Genomic DNA, 18,024 nt, shown 5'->3' on the forward strand with positions numbered 1-18,024 from the left:
GTATTAACCTGACATGATGTACTAAGTGGGAATATGTGGCCCTTCTGCTCTGTATGGAGTGATCAATTTGCAGTTCAAACAGCACAAGTTTGGAGAAATTTTTATACTTACCTGTTACGTAAACCACCTGAAATCTCTGATACAGAGTGGAGAGGGAGAAGGTTATGTCTTTGTGCTTTCACTAGCTGAAGTAGCGATGTCCTGCCCATGAAGAGTCAACTCTGACACTGAGGCAGAGACCTAAGGGATCCTTAACTCTGCCAAAGAAAAGATTGTTTACCCCAGCCCCAGATGTATTTGCCATGCACCTATTATGTTCAAGCTTTCTTGAAGATCCAAAGACTATGATCCTGCCTATTGACTGAAGATGGATGTCACCATTAATTTTGTTCAGCGCCTGCATGAGAGGGAAAAAAAAAAAGACAATGTTGTGCAGGGCTGTGCAAGTAATAAAATTAACAAGTAGCTTCTTGAACAGTCCAGTAATAGACTGTAAGTGGATTTTTACAGGAAAAGATAGTATGTACCTCAGTGAGCTCTCAGGAAAACATCAAACTAAAGTTTCAGCTGAGGGAGGGGTTGTAATTGTTCATTTTTAAACTCCTATGATATTCAAATGCTTGAGGAAAAGTTTGAAGGATTGGAGTCAGGATTGGAAAAATGTTATTTGCTAGTTTTCTGATGGAAGTGGTACCACTGAAAACTGCATGATTTATAGCAGGGCTACAAAAATCCAGCTCATGCTCTCATTTTGGTTTTGTTTTAATAATGTTTTTTTAAAATGAGAAATTAACAGAATTCTCAGCAGGTCTGTTTCTTTTCTAATTCTCCTATTTGTTTGGTTCTCAGGTTTTGAACTTGGCTTTGCTATGGCAAGTCCCAACGCCCTGGTATGCTGGGAGGCCCAGTTTGGTGACTTCCACAACACAGCACAGTGTATAATAGACCAGTTCATCAGCTCTGGCCAGGCCAAGTGGGTTCGTCACAACGGGATCGTCCTGCTCTTGCCACATGGAATGGAAGGAATGGTGGGGGCCACTGATTGGCTTATGCGGGATGTAAATGCTGGCTACTGTGCCTTTGCTGTAGCTGTAAAAGCCAAAGATGTCTTGGGGATCAATGGTGATACAAAGCTGGGGGGAGGAAGGCACTATTCAGCATGTTGGACTGCCTCAGTGCTACAGAAAAAATGTGTATAGATTGATTGGTGAGAACCAGAAAAACCTGACAAGTATTTCAGAGCTCTTAGCTTTGTGTCCTCCTTAGTGGCACGTACCACTTGCCCCCAATTTTTTTCTTTTTTTTGTATCTTTCCCTAAGATGCTGCCTTTTACCCCTAGAAAGCTGTATTCTTAGCATACAATAAGAAAGAAATCATTAGTGTCTAGTACTATTTCCTTGGTTTGATTTTGCATGGAGTAGGTCTGTGTAAATTGCACGAGATTGTCTTGCAGTGACATGGTATTAAACAACTTTAAAACTTCTTCAAAAATCGTTGACATTGGGTAACTGTGATATAATAAGAAATTTCCCTCTTTCTGAAAAGGAAAATGCTTCCACTAGCTGTCGACTCTCTTTTCTTTGTGGCTTGCAGAAGGAACTAGACAGTGTCATAGTGGGAAAGGGCATGGGCACGCTCTGTATATAATGTTATGTGAAGTTCATATCCACAGTAGAATTGTTCTTCAAATCTTCTAAATTATTTTTAAACATTACATGAACATCATGTCAGGCTAGGTTAATTTTCTCCCTTTTCAAATGTATTAATGTTCGTGAATTGATGCATGTATGTTTCTAGCCTTCTACTAAGAAAATCATAGTATGTGCCACAGTGGCAATCTCCATCTGTATAAATGCTGTAGACCCTTTCACTGCAAACTGCGTCATTTCCATTCTCACAACCAATTTAGTTTGTTTCCATGCAATTATAATCCTGTCCTGATATACCGGGGCGCATTCATATCTTATGAATGTCTTTCTGTGCCCATTTGTGCATAAAGAATAACGGGTCTAATGCTGTTCATAAGAGTTTTGATAAATTAAATTTTTAAAATACGAATCCTGAGGGGACAGCCTGATTGTGCCCTCAGCAGGAGGGGTGGACCTCTGCAGGGAAGCACTCAGCTGAAGGGAGCTAGTTTTCTACTGCTTGCAATACAGTTAATCTTTCTTTTCTCTTAGCCACTTGGCAGCTAGGATTTGCCCAGATCTTCTGAAAAATGCATATTTTGCTACTAGTGTCAGATGGTTTTGGAGTATTTAAGAATCCCACCAGGCTACTGAAATCTTTTATCTTCCCAGAGGACCTTTCCATTACAGGAGTGTTACTCTCTCTGTAACTACAGTGTTGGGGGCAGAATGATTTGGGGGAGGATTCATAATGGGGTATGGATCCCTTCACCTCTAGGTCGTGCATCCACAGGCAAGTTGGCTGTGATTGAAAGACTGCTGCCTAATGGTCCCTTGGGGACTCATCTGAAAGTAGCTAATGGATTCAGTATAGGTCTTACTGGGTAGGTCATCACAGTAGAAATAAACCGTACCCCATCCCACGCAGCAGTTGCTAGCAATCTGACTGGCAGTGTCAGCAGAGAAATCAAAGATGCATGTGAACACTGAGGCTCTGGATTGAGGTTATTACTGGGGCAGCATATATGTGAGTATGTTAGGGAAGCCTCACGTGTCTCTCCTGTAATTGTTTGCCAGTAACATCTCAGTTTCCAGTGTACTGAATTCAGTGTGCTTGTGAAGCACTATGTTTGTGCATGTATAGGTTGTACTTTTTTGTGTAGGTTTGATTTACAGCAAATAGATTTATACAGCAGAGGTATTGCAATATTGGACTGTTACTGTGCACCATAGTTTTGCACAGCTTTGCTTCTTGTTCTCAAGCCCTTACCCATCTATGATCAGTTTATCTGGCACCTCAAAAGTGGAGACAGACTTCAAAAGAGTAATTGTGCAAGGCGTAGTTCTTGGCTGTTACTCCTTTGTTGCCGGGGGCATGTTTTTTCCTTTGAAGTCCCTTAGTCCATGGAATAGAGTGAATCACAGAATAGTTTGGGTTGGAAGGGACCGTAAAGATGACCTAGGTCCAACCCTTCCAATACCTTCTTCCAGACCAGGTTGCTCAAAGCCTGTCCAATCTAGCCTTGAATACTTCCAGGGATGGGATGTCTACAACCTGTCTTCCAGTGCCTCACAACCCTCTCAGTGAAGAACTTCTTCCTCGTATCTAATCTAAATCTCCCCTCATTCAGTTTATAGCCATTCCTCCTTGTCCTATCACTACATGCCCTTGTCAAAAGTGCCTTTCCATGTTCCTTATAGGCCCCCTTTATGTACTGGTGCTCTCAGGTCTCCCCGGATACTTCTCCAGGCTGAGCAAGTCCAACTCTCAGCCTGTCTTCACAGGAGATGTCCTTCAGCCCTCTGATCATCTTTGTGGCCATTCTCTGGACTCTGGAATTCTGCACGTATAATTAGGGAGGATGATGTGTTGTATCAAGGGGGACTGCTAGCTGTCAAAATAATGAGTGATTTTGCAAATCATGTGTTAAGGTTTCAGCAGAGTAAGTTATAATGAGAGATGGCTGTATAAAGAAAAAAGCTGTTTATGAACATCGTTAGCTTAGTAGCTATGGGGAGAATTGAGGTGTAATAGTTTCATGTCTTCAGGTTAAAGTACTTTGCAACTGTCTCCAAAATGAAAGTCCTTCCTAACAGTAACTGTCACTTGAACAAGCAAAGACTGCCAGCATTAGCAATAAATAAAAAAGCACACTGCATTCTTGTACTCCTCACAGCTTTCTCTCATCCTTTATAAACAAGGACATGAGAGGGAAGATAACAGATACTGATACACTCCTTATTCCTGATATTGTCTGTGACCAGCATGTGTGTTTTGCTAGTATTAAATGGATCTAACAATGTTTGTCAGTAAAAGAAATTACCTTGGGTACTGCTGGTGAGACAGTGGTTGTGAATGTTCAGTATTTTGACAGGATGGAATGTAAAGGTATTTTACATTATGTGAAGAAGCAGAAATTAATCATAAGTTAGTTTGCCAGATAATCTGTACATGTAGTTTGGTTCATTTTGGCTGAAGCATTCCTCTAGGCTATTTTGTCCTGCACTGAACACTGAACAATGGTAGGAGGAAGATCCTGATTCGGCTTTTGTTGCTAATATAGTGGATAGTGGGCAGGTAACTGTATTTGCTCCTGCTCAGCATGCAAGTGTGGTTTGGTCCAAAGAAGTATGAGTCATTGCATACGCTGAGGCACATGGTGTTTCTCTTCCTGACATTCCTCCTGCTCCTTTCTGCCCTGCATTAGCAAGGTCATTGTTCTGCCCATGTGGACCCAACTGCCCTTTCATTCGTCTTCATTGTGCAGCTATACTGAGGCTAGAAATTACTTACAGCTGGTAAAAGCACTGGAAATCCATATGAAACTTTATCTTCTCCTATGAAAACATTTTATGAAAGACAAAAAAAATTCCAGTCCTGTGGTGTGTCCTCTCTTCTCACTGCTGCTGCCACTGATGCCCTTTGACTGGGGGGACAGGTGTGCAGCTTGGTGCAGAGCTGCCAGGGTGACAGGAGGTATTAATGAGTGAGTGACCTGGAATGATGTCTAATTGCTGATGTGCTTTTTTAATTTTGTTTTAAATGATACCTTTACTAGGGTCCAGAGCATTCATCAGCCAGGCCTGAGAGGTTTCTGCAGATGAGCAATGATGATTCTGATGCTTATCCGGTAAGTAGATTTGTCAAAGGCTATATCGTTTTTTTGTTCTTCACATTTTAGACGTATTTTTTGGTAAGAAGCACCCTTTTAGGTAGGTATAGTGGGTCAAGATTTAGTTTCAGAACTTGATGTAACATTAGCTTGATCCCAGTAAAAGTAATGGAAGTATGAGGTATGTGCTGCTTCATTGCAAAGCTGAGGTCATAAACAATTAATCTCTGGCAGTATGATCTTTTTATGGCTGTTCCTCAGGGCCAAGGATTCTGCTTGTTTATATTGCTGTGCATACTGCAAAGGGGTGTCTCTAGCTAATTTCTAAAGGAGGCCAAGTGAGACTACTCCTAGCTTTTTGCAGTGGAGTTAATTGTACTGCAGGGAGCATGAAAATAAGAAACTTCTAAATTTTATTCAGCTAAGACCTTCATACTCTGGTCATTCAGTTTTACAGACGAATTATATAGCTCTACAGGATACTGGGCATCCACTTCCCCACTGCAGATTTCCTATGAAACTCTGCTATACATTAATTGAAAAGCCCACCAATTTAAAACCAAGCAAAATAAAATGCATGTTTCAGTTCTGGCCCCAAGTTTGTTACCCTTGGGGCAATGATAGTTCCAAAGCCATGTTGCTTCTCATCTAAGAGTACTTTTTGTCAGTGAACTGGCAGAATAAAGACCTAATTGATTGACAGCATTTAAGCACTGACAACTGCACACAATGAAGCAAGTTATAAATTTCATCATAGAAGGCAGGAGCTCTAACCATGGACCAGGAAATTGCGTTAGCTGATGTACCAGTCTGTAATGAGATCATTGTACCTTTATCTACATATATGCTTACCTAATGTATATGTACATAGATGTGGATAAAAGCACCCTATATTCATAAAATACAGAAAATATAAAACATTAAATTTATGTGTTAAAAAGCATAAGAGGATGGGACACTTGCCAAAAAAATTGGAGAGTTATCTATACACTCAAAAAATGAATTCTAATTTTAAGATTCTTTCAAAGGGGCTCTATTTTGTGTCTTCCACCTACTGAAGTCCTAGTCCTCCTCGCCCATCGTTCCTGGACTTCCCACCTTGCTAAAATTAATGGAAGGTTTATGCATTTATTTACATACATTTTTAGGAAGAAGTAGAAACAGAAGAGAGTGATTTGTGGGGATGTTTCCCTAGCTAATCATACAATCTCAGCAGAGATCTGCTAATGAAGTATTTTTGAGGAAGGGAGTTGCTGAGAGTCAGAAATAGAAGTATAGCTTTTGAGCCTGTTTTTCTGATCCTGTAGACATTTTTTTTCCAATGCCTTTAATGTCTCTCTCAGGAGTTCAGTGAGCAGTTTGAAGTTTCCCAGCTGTATGAATGCAACTGGATTGTGGTGAATTGTTCTACTCCAGCCAATTACTTTCATGTCCTCAGAAGACAGATCTTGCTGCCATTCAGAAAACCGGTAAAGTTACTATAATGGACCTGGTTGTTCTAGGTATATTAATCCTCACATAAGGAGGGGTGTTTGCGTATGGCATACTGCTAAAAAGAACAAGAATCACTGGTGAAAAATCTTAACTGAACACAGATTGAAGTTGCTGATTTGATGGAATGAAACTCAGCTCTGATGTGCTACAATTATGAGACTTGATTTTCAGTTTTACTTCTTTCTGGCTTTTCAGGCCTTCAGATAAGCTTGTCAAGACACTGTAGTTAATAGGTTGCGTGACTATAATCTGCATGTAATTGGTGGAACTTCAAAAACCTAAGATACAACTGTTGGATGTTTTACTGGTTCGTAGCCTGTGATTTTATTTTGCTCTCTAAAAGAAGCATAAGCAGTAGTTCCTGAGAACCTTTAAAGGGAGTGCACTACCCAAATCTTTTGAGTAATTTTGAAACTTCCTAGGCATTCAAAACAGGGGAAAAAGTATTGTGTTTACTGTTCATTAATCACATTAATTTGATCTGTAGCATGTTCAGTTTGTGTGTTTTAGTATGAACAGTGCTACATATGTTGCATGTAAGAATGTAGATAAAGCAGCTCTTGAATTTGGGAAAAAAATTCTGTTTTACAGCTGATTATTTTGACACCCAAGTCACTGCTGAGGCATCCAGAAGCTAAATCCAGTTTTGATGAAATGGTATCTGGTAGGTCACCTTAAAGTATTATGGACAAATAATTAGTTATGTTAAGTCATGTGTCAGGCTGTGAAGAAGAGAATCTGTTCTGGACAGTTTGCCTTTTCCTTTGGTATAATTTCTGTGGAGCTGGTGTAGTGAGATCTAGCATGGACTTTTGCTGAAAAATCAACTTTTGAGTATGCATTCTTAATTTTAAGAGGCTTGTCTTGTAACCAATCATTAATCTTAAAGTGCATTTCCCTCTCTGCAGGGATGTTCCCCTCGATAGGCTATTAGGTGCCTCTGCTCTTCATACAAAAATTGAATTGTTCTTTGTGTACTATCTGCACCCTCCATATGTGATGGATAGGTTGGAATCAAACTGTGCCTATTTGGAAGAATGAAGGGCACATTTTTCTTTACAATATTCAGTTCTGTGGCTGCCATGTCACAACAGATTTCAGATTAGAAATTCTATAGGGATTGTGATTTGTCATTTTGTCTTGGGAGTCCCTTCTGTTTCAAGCTAATCCTCAATAGTGGCCAAACTCCTAATTAACACTGAATTTTGACATACTTTTATGTTCCTGCTGAAGAGGCAAGAAAGTAGTAAAGTATTGCTGACTCTCAGCTAACTCTTTTTGCTCTGTTTTTAATGGAAAGCTGAGAAGGAGAGGAAAACTGACTCCAGCTGACTCAATGTAGCACAGATTCGGTCTTTTTTAATGATGAATTCTGCTGTTCAGTGAGACAGAATAATTCTGACATAAATCAGTTCCTCTTTCATATATTTGCGCTGCTGCTTTTCTACCCCCAAGATAAATGGTTCGAATGGGAGCTTATTCTCCTGGTACGTGAGTGTGCTGATTCAGACTGGGAGGTCATGTTGCTGTCTGCTACCTTGCAGTTGGTTACTGTGGGAATAGTTTTCATCAGTCATATAAGGATCTTTTAGACCATCAAGTTCCTCTTCTAGTTTCATGTATCCCAAGCAAATTGTTCTCCTGGGAGGTGGTATCACAGGGGAAGAGATACCTACCATTGAGCATATGCATCTGAAATTGCATCTTATCGCTTACACTTGTGGCTCAGTACTATGCTAATTCTTCTTCTGGCTAATGCCGCTCTAGCTCTCAAACAGATGTTTAAATCACATAAATATATGGCAGTAATATGTGTGCTTGTGTAAATATTTCTGCAATTGCCAGATTTAGTTGCATTATGAATTTGTGCTATGCTTTTATATAATAATGTTCTAAAATTTTCTAAACCTATATTAATGTTAGATGGTTGAGATCATCTTGGAAAGAAGAAACAGTATTTCAGGTAATTCTCTGAAAAAAAAACGGAAGCAAAGGTGGGCTATCCAATAAACTAAAAATTAAAGGTGTAATGCACAACACTAAGCTAAAAAAAGAAGCTACTCTTAATGTGTTTTGTGAAGTGTGACAAGTGGATTATTGACAATCTTCTAACTTCTTGAAACTAAACTGCTGAAAGTCACTGTAGCAGAATTACCAATCTGAAAAGTAGGAATAGAAAGTCAGCAGAACCCTATAATCATTGCAACCTGCTAGTTGCCAAGTAAAGAACTGTTTTTTGGGCTGCTTTGTTGCAATGTCTGTTCCTCTGAGAGCGCTTTTCTAATTTGTATTCTAACTAGGTACCACTTTCCAACGTGTGATTCCTGAGAACGGACTGGCAGCCCATGCACCACATGATGTCAAGCGAGTGATTTTCTGCACAGGAAAAGTTTACTATGATCTGGTGAAAGAGAGAAAGAATCAAGACCTGGAGAAGCAAGTAGCTATAACCAGACTTGAACAGGTGAGCTCTCAGAAGGACACAGTCTTCGGGGAGACTTTCAGCAAGGGGTTCCTATGCTTTTAAATAGATAAAACTTGCCAGAAAGGATGGTGATAGTATTTTTATAGCACTTTGCATCTTACAAGATGTTACTTAATGTCCTTGTGGTGAAGGAACTTATCAATTGTATACTGGACAATGAGATCTAGAAAGCTTGATGATGTTTCCAGAGCAACATAACGAAGTGAAGGTTACAATGCAATGGCACCTTAAATTTGTATGTTGAATCTACTATGCTTAAATGTTGTGAATAGTACACTTTGCAGCTACATTATCATTCACTAATTAAGGACTTCACTAGAAAAACTGTAGGAATGCAGGAGATACGGACTATCACCTACTTCTGTTCATACCGGTGCAAGTATAAAATATATGTGTATTCACTTCTGACAGCAGGAAGTCAATTAAAGAAATACAAGTCACTTTAAAGAACATGTAGCAAGTATATTAGGTACTAAGTGCTTAACTGTAATGGTTGGTTGGAAGAGCTGATGGATAAAAGGCCTTCCTACCATGGGCAAAACCATGTAGGAGAAAGCTTTACCAGTTATTACCCTCTCTTTCCAGATATCACCATTCCCTTTTGACTTGCTGAAAGAAGAACTTGAGAAGTATCCGGGTGCTGATCTAGTTTGGTGTCAGGAGGAACACAAAAACAGTGGATACTATGATTATGTCAAACCTCGTTTCCGCACTATTGTGAACCACACTCGACCTATATGGTATGAGAAAAATTGCTTTGTCTCCTGGGTTGGTTTGTTTGCTTTTAAGTTTGGCTGGTTTTGGGGAGTTTTTTTGAGGATGTTATTTACAGGGAAGTCATGTTCTTCACAAATCAAAACCTGTGAGTTTGGTTTCTTGGGTGAAAGAGGGAAAAGTGTAGATGACTTTCAGAAATATATCATGCATATCTGGCTCCTCCTTGTAGTTCTAAAAGAAAATCAGTAGCAATTAACTCTATATTTATTGCCATTTAGCACAGCACTTAGCTCTCATGTATTTTTCTCCCTTTTTGTCTAAGATTCTGTCTTTTTTTAAGAAATTCACTCCAAATATTAGGTTTCTGGAGGAAACAGTTCTTTTGAGAGCTCAGTTCAGGTACCTTTGTATTTATTTTAGATGATTGACTCTTGGATCTGGCCATGCAGCTGTCAGAGGAATGAGTCTTCATCGCCAAAAGCAAGTTACCTAATTATGAGACAGTGTAGCCTGCCTTGGGAGGGATGGGGAGAAGATGTAGCTTAATATTGATGGGGGGGGGAAGAGGGGGAAGCTGACCAGAAGGTATAACTGATGTTACAGCTTAGATTGATTTTTATTTAAGAAAGATTGATGATTAAATGTCCAAATCTGCCAAGCTGACTTGAATGCATGTAGCAGCATGGTGTCGTGCTTGTTAGTGTCAAAATAGTCTCTCTTCTCACCTCATTTGTCTGCCCAATTCTTTTTGTCACAAAGGTATGTTGGCCGAGAGCCTGCTGCTGCAGCTGCCACAGGCAACAAGAACACACATCTGGTGTCGCTCAGAAGGTTCTTGGATACAGCTTTCAACCTGGAGGCTTTTGAGGGAAAGACATTCTAACTGCAGGGCACTGACCCATCTCTGACTAGTAGTATCTCAAATCACTGCATCTGAAAGAGTAAATAAAAGTGGGGAAAATTACTGGAATAAAATTATGCATAATAAAATCATGTATTTTTGCTCTACCAGATAAAACAATGCAGCACCTGACTTCATTAATCTGCACCTTACTCCCCAGTTTGTAAGAAAAAAAATAATTCCAACTTACCTTCCACTGTTTTTTGTCACTTGTCTATTTAGATTGGGACCTCTTTGGCACAAGAGAGTGTCCTATCCAAGGATGCTCAGTAAGTCTAGCTCAATAAGCCTCCAATTCCAGATTGTGGCCAGTGTCTAATTACTGTAGGTAGAGCAGGCATGGACAGCATGATAGTTATGCACATCCCTGAAAAAAAAAAGAGGAGAGTACATTTGGGAGCCGCTAAGGAAACAGGATACACTGTTACAAGGAAGGTATAGACAATTATGTCTAGATCTATTGGAGAGGAGTTATGAAACCGAAAAGCAAAGAGTTGATAGATGGCTTTCACAGAGAAATGTACTGGCTGTGGTTGTTGGAAGGAGATGGTAAGGTGGTGATGTGAGGAGGCTGGAAATGGAGTCAGATCACAAAGCTGCTAAACTATGGCAGAAAACAAAAGTGATGTGGACCACTTAGGTATAAGGTGGAAGAGGGTGATGAAGGCAGAAATAAAAGTGACCAAGAAAGTTTGTTGGATGTAGCTGAGCAGAGAATTAAGTCTACATGGGACCACATGAGCTGACAAAGCAGTTGGTGATCAGCAGAATAATTCAGCATCAACTGACTTCAGAAGTAAGATGTGGCAGCACCAACTGCTCCCACTCACTGGGCTGCCTGCTTTGTTGCTCTGTGGTGGTATTAGGGAACTGTGGAGACCTGATAGCACCCATAAAATGATCATTTTTGGATGAGGAATCTGTGTCTGTGCAACAAGAAGTGGGTTCACTGCTTTGTCCAGTTCTAATCCTTGCCTCACATCTCTGTGCAGATATTAATTCAACTTCGAAGTGGCAATTCCTGATTTAGTCGTGCTTTTATATGTTAAGAGGAAGGTGGGCAAGCAACAGTTGCTGATTGACGAAAGGCGTAATTGATTTCTTTTGTCCTTTGTGTTTACTTATCAATTAGGATATCAATTGCCATGTACTTTCATGTAGTTTTATTGATATAAGTGACATAAGTGAACCTCAAAAGCTGGTTCTGTGTAAGGTGGCTGATGTACAGCAAGTACTGGAAGGGACAGAACAGCAGGGGTTGTTTCTCTTTGAGGGATAGAGTGCTTGGCTTCCTGGGAGACACTGCACAGCAGAGTGCTCTCAGGGTGACACTGCTTGTGCTTCCTCCGCATTGCTAGAAAGCAGGTGGGCACCACTGAACTAGTGGTGTCAGAAGTCCTGTTAGCTCTGCCCCAGGAGAACTTGGGTCTGAGTGAACCTTCTAACTGCAAGTTTCTGCAACACTAGACTATGTAGTGGCAGGAGACTTCTTCCCTTCTTTCTGCTGGCTAGGAGAGGGAACTGCTCAGAGTAAGTGGTGTAGTAGGATGTAGAGGAATGAGGACGTGCCTTTGTTGAAAGCAGGAAGCAGTAACTAGATGCACAAGGGCCTTGTGCCCCTGTGGTGCCTGGAGGGTTATGCTAGATTTGCTGAGCATCCGCTCATAAGAAGTGACTGGAAAACACATAGATGAGACTTCAAACCCATGTCCAATTACTTCCCTGACCTGAGCATGCTCCTGGGACATACTTGTGTTCTTGGCAGTAAGTTCTACCCTGCTGCTGCTGTCTTGGCTGTGACATAATAAGGCTTGGCAGTTCATGCCTGATTCAGTGTCGGGTGATGCTGGAAATCTTCTAGTCCTGTCAAAATAAAAAGCTATATTAAAAACTGATAGCAATGATCAGGTACTACTTGTCCAAGCAGATTACCAAAAAGGGATGTGTGCCTTATGCTGTCCCTTTCTTTGGCCTGGAGACAATGTGATGGTGAAAAACTAATCCTCCTTTCAGAGCATAAATTTGATGTGGTAAGGTACTTACCGTGGGATCTGCAACCAAACTTAGTCTAATATTAATGAAACTCAGTAGTGTCCTTTCAAATCAGGCTGATAGCCTTGGGCTTTTTCTCTCATTGAAACATTCAAGCTAATTCAGACTTTTGAAACCTAATGAACTTGGGAAGTACTGCGTCTGACAGCAGCAAATGCTGTCTCTTGTCCATTTCTATAGCTCAAAACATTAAGCTGATAGTAGCCGTCACCCAAAGTATTTTAATGCTTTTATGAATGCTTGTTTCTGTGGCAAAAATTGAGTGCAGCTAAATATTGCTGGCACTGTTTATTGTACTTTCAGCCTGCATAAGGCAGGTCAGTGCTGCATGAAATATGATAAATGCACTTGTGCCACAGTATACGTAGAAAACAAAATTAACATAGAAATGTAAATGGTAAATGACAGATTTCCATTTTCATTGTGTATCATAGATTGTGGCATAATGGTTACATAAAAATTCCATCAAGAATGTAAAAAAACAAAATAAAAATATGCAAACCCAGAATTCTCTGTTATGGCTGTTCTTTTTGACAGTTTCTCCTTTGAGCGTTAGCATTAGCATCCCACTCTGCAAGGGCAGCTCATTTTTCTGTTTTGTCTTTGTTTCCTCAATAGTGGCTTATTTAAATGTGGTAGCAGCGAGGGAGTCAGTGCTTGGACTAAAAAAAAAGATAATTATACAAAACTGTTGGGTTAACAGTAGTAATAGCATTGAGGTTGTGTTAGAATATTTTGTTTATTCTAGTTTTTTAAAGCAATAAGTGAAACCGTGCCTACTTCAAGCAGAATTGTAAAAATACCAGAACCAGACTGGAATTAATTTATCTAATTTCTAAACACTGGAATTCATTTTTCTGACCATGTTGATTCTACATAAGTTGCTGTTGAATTACCTTTCCTGTTGCCTGCACTATGAGATGATAAATGTTCAGAAGGTTACTAAAGCATTATAAATTGCTAAATGCATTGATTATACTTATGTGCAGAATTCTGCTGCTTTTCTTCAATAAGGCCCCTTGAATAAAAGACTTCTTACAGAGGGATAGGTGCATGTTAAATAGTGCATTATTAAAAATGAATGCAAATTACTGTAATAGCAGCTTTAAACCAGGTGAAGAAATATTTCTGTGATCTCACAGAAAACAAATACTTTGTTAGAACTAGCTGACAAGTTAAATACTTTTTACATTCTAAATAGCAATCAATTAACTAATTTCTGTAGAGTGTTTGAAAAGAATTGCAGTAATATATAGGCCTCTTCTGCAAATAGCCTGTGCTGAAATTCAAATCACAGATTTATGACTCAGAAGGAAGAAATAGCAAATGTGAGAGTCCCATCGTATTTGTGGGTGAGATACCATGTTATGCATGCCCACAACAGCAAAAGACTTGCTAAGACAAACAGCTTCTGTTACAGGATTATTTTTGTTTCCTAGTAGCTGCCTGATGAACTGCACTAGCAGCAGGGGTGTGCTTGGTGGAAACCTTCACTCTGCTCATGACACGGTTGGAGTCAGTTTGCTAGAGCAGAAGAGTAACCTGTTCTCTCGAAAGGGAACCATTCCACATGTTCTAGGAGGTAAAATTTAATGCATGAGACTACACAAGAAATAGGAATGTGTGTGCATTGTTTTGACTGAGTAGATGAAAGTGTGTGTGTGTGTGTGTTGGAGGTTTTTGTTTGTTTCTTTTTGGTTTCTCTTTTTTTCTTTTGGTTAGGCATACACACACTCCTCTATCTGTCAGCAAAAAGTCTTTTTGATTGTTGTTAAACAGGTGTCGCACACTATCTATCTGTTTGTAAAGGAAGTCTTTTTGATTGCTATTAACTTTACACAGGTGTGGAAGACTGTTATTGTTCAACCTAGCTTTTTGCCAGTGGCACAGATGACTTTAAACATTGTTTAAAACATTAAATAGATGCCTACTCAAGAAATCATGTAAAGCCAAAAGATCCCTAAAAGCACATGAAATATCTTTCTAAAGTTAAAAAGTCTGGTCAAGATGGAAATAAAAAGTCTGCTATTGTATATTGGTTCAGTGAATTCACTATGTTTAAATTTTACAGGCATCTCCTCAGGTTGGTATGGGGATTCAATAGGGGGGTTGTTAGGGCACCTGCCAGGCTAACAAGTTACCCAGTACAGGTGACCACATAATTATGGCTGATGTGACTGGCATGTGTGAGGAAAGCCAGGCAAATGCTGCCTGTGGTTAGTTGGTTTTAATCAGCCAGGCCTATTCTGGCCCAGCTGTTCCGTCTCTGTCTCCTTTGCTATCATCCTCTAAATACTTTGAACACTTTACCTTGTTTTCCCAGAAGGAAGGTTGATGGCTGGACCCCTGGGCACCTGTGGTGGGGCAGGAGGTTCCTATGCTCTATGGGGCATTGTTGAATGTTTCTGTAGTAGGAAGGATGAGAGTTACAGAGTTAAGCTACAGTGAACGAAGCTGAGGATGGCTGTCGGGAAAGGCTCAGGAGGGAAAGGGGGCTGCAGGATCACAGCTGCTTGTTCTTTGTGAGGGCAGGTAAGAGACCTGGCTGAGAGAGCTGGATAGGGGTGTCTCATCCTGCCCCTGTGATGAAGGGAACACTGTCCTTCAAATTATTGTCAGAGCTTCTGAGGACTTTGAGTCCTAGAGAGGAACCCGTAGTGTGGCTGTGGATTTCTGATGCAAGCCACTGGCAAAAGCTGCTTGGGATGTAAAATACTGCCATTTTCAGTGCAAGCGCACTTAGGTTTGTTTAGAAAAGGTGAGAAAACCTTGAAAGATGGTTGAAAGATGGGAGAGAAATGCATGAGGGTTTTGTTTGTGTTGGGTTTTTTTTTTGCTTGTTTGGTTTTGGTTGCTTGAGGTTTTGCGATTTTGTTGGTCTGTTTGTTTTTCCAAAAACCCAAGCAACAAAACAACCCTTTAAAAATCAATTTTCTTTCCCTGGGGGATGTGAAGCATGACCTGCCTTTGGCTAGGCTGCAGCCATTGTTCCCAGGTGAGATCTGCTAGGACAAACACACTGCGCCACTGCTCTTCTCTCTGTGTCCTATAGACAAGATTGCAGATCTTGGGGCTTTGATGAGTACCTATCATACAACCTTTCTGTGCTGATGAAAACATGGATCATTATAGCACACTCAAAAAATCTTTGCAGATGAGGGTAATTTTGTATGCATCTTTTTGCCCTTGTTCTTAGATAGTGAAGGTTATTACATAGGGTAAGTACAATATGAAACTTTAAATGGCAAAAGGCATTCAAAACTTCTAATATCTCTGATCAAAAAGTTTTGTGTATTTTTTTTGTTCCCCTTGGTCATTTAGTAGTTCTGCAAAATCCAGTTTTGTAGCAATAGGAGCCTTGATTTGATGGACTCTACTGATTAAGAAATGATTCTTGAAAGTTTTTCTTCATGTTTATGCAGAACAAGCATAGAGATTAAGTGGGTACATTTCCTTAATCATCAGTTGAAGATATTAGGAAACAGCATGCGGACTGAAATAGAATTCAACATACTTGCAAGAATGAAATAGATGAATATTGCCTCTTTTCCAATTCTTGTTTTTTTAAAAAACTGTTGAAACCACTTCTGATTTTAGATACTTCTGAACTCTCAGCTTGTGCTTTTCTTAAAGCCATTATTTAAAATGTAGCCTATTATCCAAAAGCAATAAAAGAACAAAAGGATATTTTTTTTTTTTCAGGAAACAATATTTTAGTGATTTATTAGCTTTGATTGAAAATGTTTCACAGATTTTTTTCAAAGTTCTCAATTATTAATAAGTGCACCAGGCGGTTCCCTTGTGATCTTTTAAGTGATGCAGTCATTAATGGAAAATGGAGATCTAATTTGTTTAGAGGGGAAAACAGTTGTAGTCATCACTACAGATGCTGTGTGAAACACTGAAATATAATTTCTATTGCAGAAATCTTTACTTCCTATTCAATGACCCATAAATTCACTGATACTCTCACAAAGAAGCACAGAGAAACTTTCTGCTCACGTTGTACCCAACTTGCTTTGTATTCTTCCCCCCTTCAGGAAGGAGGATGTGCTCAGACTATCACAGCGAAGAAGCTCTGCGTAAGAGCTCAGGTTGGCTGTATTCTTTTCCTTGGGTAAATGTTAGTTATTATCAATATAATGGGTTTGGTTTAGTAGTGGTTTAAGTGACTGCATTTCAATTGGCCTTGCAGTGCAACAACAACTGTCTGCACAAGGTGTTGGTTGAAGGGCAGTGATGTTTAGTGCTCTCACAGATTTCTCCCTGCACCTGTGATGCTACATGGGATAAAGGAAAAAGTTCAGGTCTATGCTGGAAGGTACCTGAAAACACACCCTTGGTATCCTCTGTTGGGGGCTTGGCTTTGCCATAAAGAAGTCCTCAGGTTTTCTCTCTAGTCTCCCAAAATGACCTTGCCCAGGCAGTGAGGTTAATTCTGTATTGGTGACTTGAGTAAGTTTGCTTAGCTTTCCAGTAAAGCTCCCATATCTGCAGTAAATCAGTTCTAAGGGAGAGACCATCAAGTAAATGTGAACCATCACTGTGTGCTGGGCAGGACTTCGCAAGGGTAAACTTATTTAGTGAAAAGCAAAACACATTTGAAGAAAGAGTATGTTTGCCCATATTTGAAGGAAGAATGTATTTCCCCAAATGAGTGTCTCCACTGCTGTGGATAAAATAAAGAGGTGGGCTGATGCCAACCTTATGAAGTTTAACGATGCCAAGTGCAAGGTCCTACACCTGGGTCAGAGCAATCCCAGGCACGGCTACAGGTTGGGCAGAGAAGAGATTCAGAGCAGCCCTGCAGAGAAGGACTTGGGGGTGTTGGTCGATGAAAAAATGAACATGAGCTGGCTTCAGTGTGCGCTTGCAGCCCAGAAAGCCAACCGTATCCTGGGCTGCATCAAGAGGAGTGTGACCAGCAGGTCGAAGGAGGTGATCCTGCCCCTCTACTCTGCTCTCGTGAGACCTCACTTGGAGTATTGTGTGCAGTTCTGGTGTCCTCAACATAAAAAGGACATGGAACTGTTGGAACAAGTCCAGAGGAGGGCCACGAGGATGATCAGGGGACTGGAGCACCTCCTGTATGAAGACAGGCTGAGAAAGTTGGGGCTGTTCAGCCTGGAGAAGAGAAGGCTGCGTGGAGACCTCCTGGCAGCCTTCCACTATCTGAAGGGGGCCTACAAGGATGCTGGGGATGGACTATTCATCAGGGACTGTAGTGACAGGGCAAGGGGTAATGGGTTCAAACTTAAACAGGGGAAGTTTAGATTGGATATAAGGAAGAAATTCTTTACTGAGAGGGTGGTGAGGCACTGGAATGGGTTGCCCAGGGAGGTTGTGAATGCTCCATCCTTGGTGGTGTTCAAGGCCAGGTTGGACAGAGCCTTGGGTGGCATGGTCTAGTGTGAGGTGTCCCTGCCCATGGCAGGGGGGTTGGAACGTGATGATCTTAAGGTCCTTTCCAACCCTAACTATTCTGTGATTCTAAAATTGTCTAACACAGAACGTGATAAAATGACTGTACATAATTCCCCATGACTAGAAATAGATGTTTAAGCAACTGCTCCCAATAGGTTTGTTAAAGATGAAATATTTATTGCTATATGTTAATTACAGCGTTTAAGCAG

The 18,024-nt window shown here is 40.4% G+C and overlaps 1 protein-coding gene across 3 annotated transcripts in view; it reads left to right on the forward strand.

Annotated features, from left to right (window-relative positions):
• Positions 1-10,623, forward strand: part of OGDHL (oxoglutarate dehydrogenase L) — a gene marked incomplete at its 5' end in the record, with an annotated part of 44,970 nt that extends 34,347 nt beyond the window's left edge. For all 3 annotated transcript variants that reach the window (XM_080621677.1, XM_080621678.1, XM_080621679.1), the window contains 7 exons: positions 850-1,028; positions 4,689-4,760; positions 6,086-6,211; positions 6,828-6,900; positions 8,537-8,700; positions 9,307-9,461; positions 10,198-10,623. In XM_080621677.1, the coding sequence (XP_080477803.1) occupies positions 850-1,028; positions 4,689-4,760; positions 6,086-6,211; positions 6,828-6,900; positions 8,537-8,700; positions 9,307-9,461; positions 10,198-10,321 (893 nt within the window). In that variant the 3' untranslated portion in view covers positions 10,322-10,623. The remainder of the gene's footprint in view (positions 1-849; positions 1,029-4,688; positions 4,761-6,085; positions 6,212-6,827; positions 6,901-8,536; positions 8,701-9,306; positions 9,462-10,197) is intronic.
• Between the last annotated feature and the right edge of the window lie 7,401 nt (positions 10,624-18,024).

The sequence above is a fragment of the Psittacula echo genome (genome assembly GCF_963264785.1).
Source record: "Psittacula echo genome assembly, chromosome: 6".
Classification (NCBI taxonomy): domain Eukaryota; kingdom Metazoa; phylum Chordata; class Aves; order Psittaciformes; family Psittacidae; genus Psittacula; species Psittacula echo.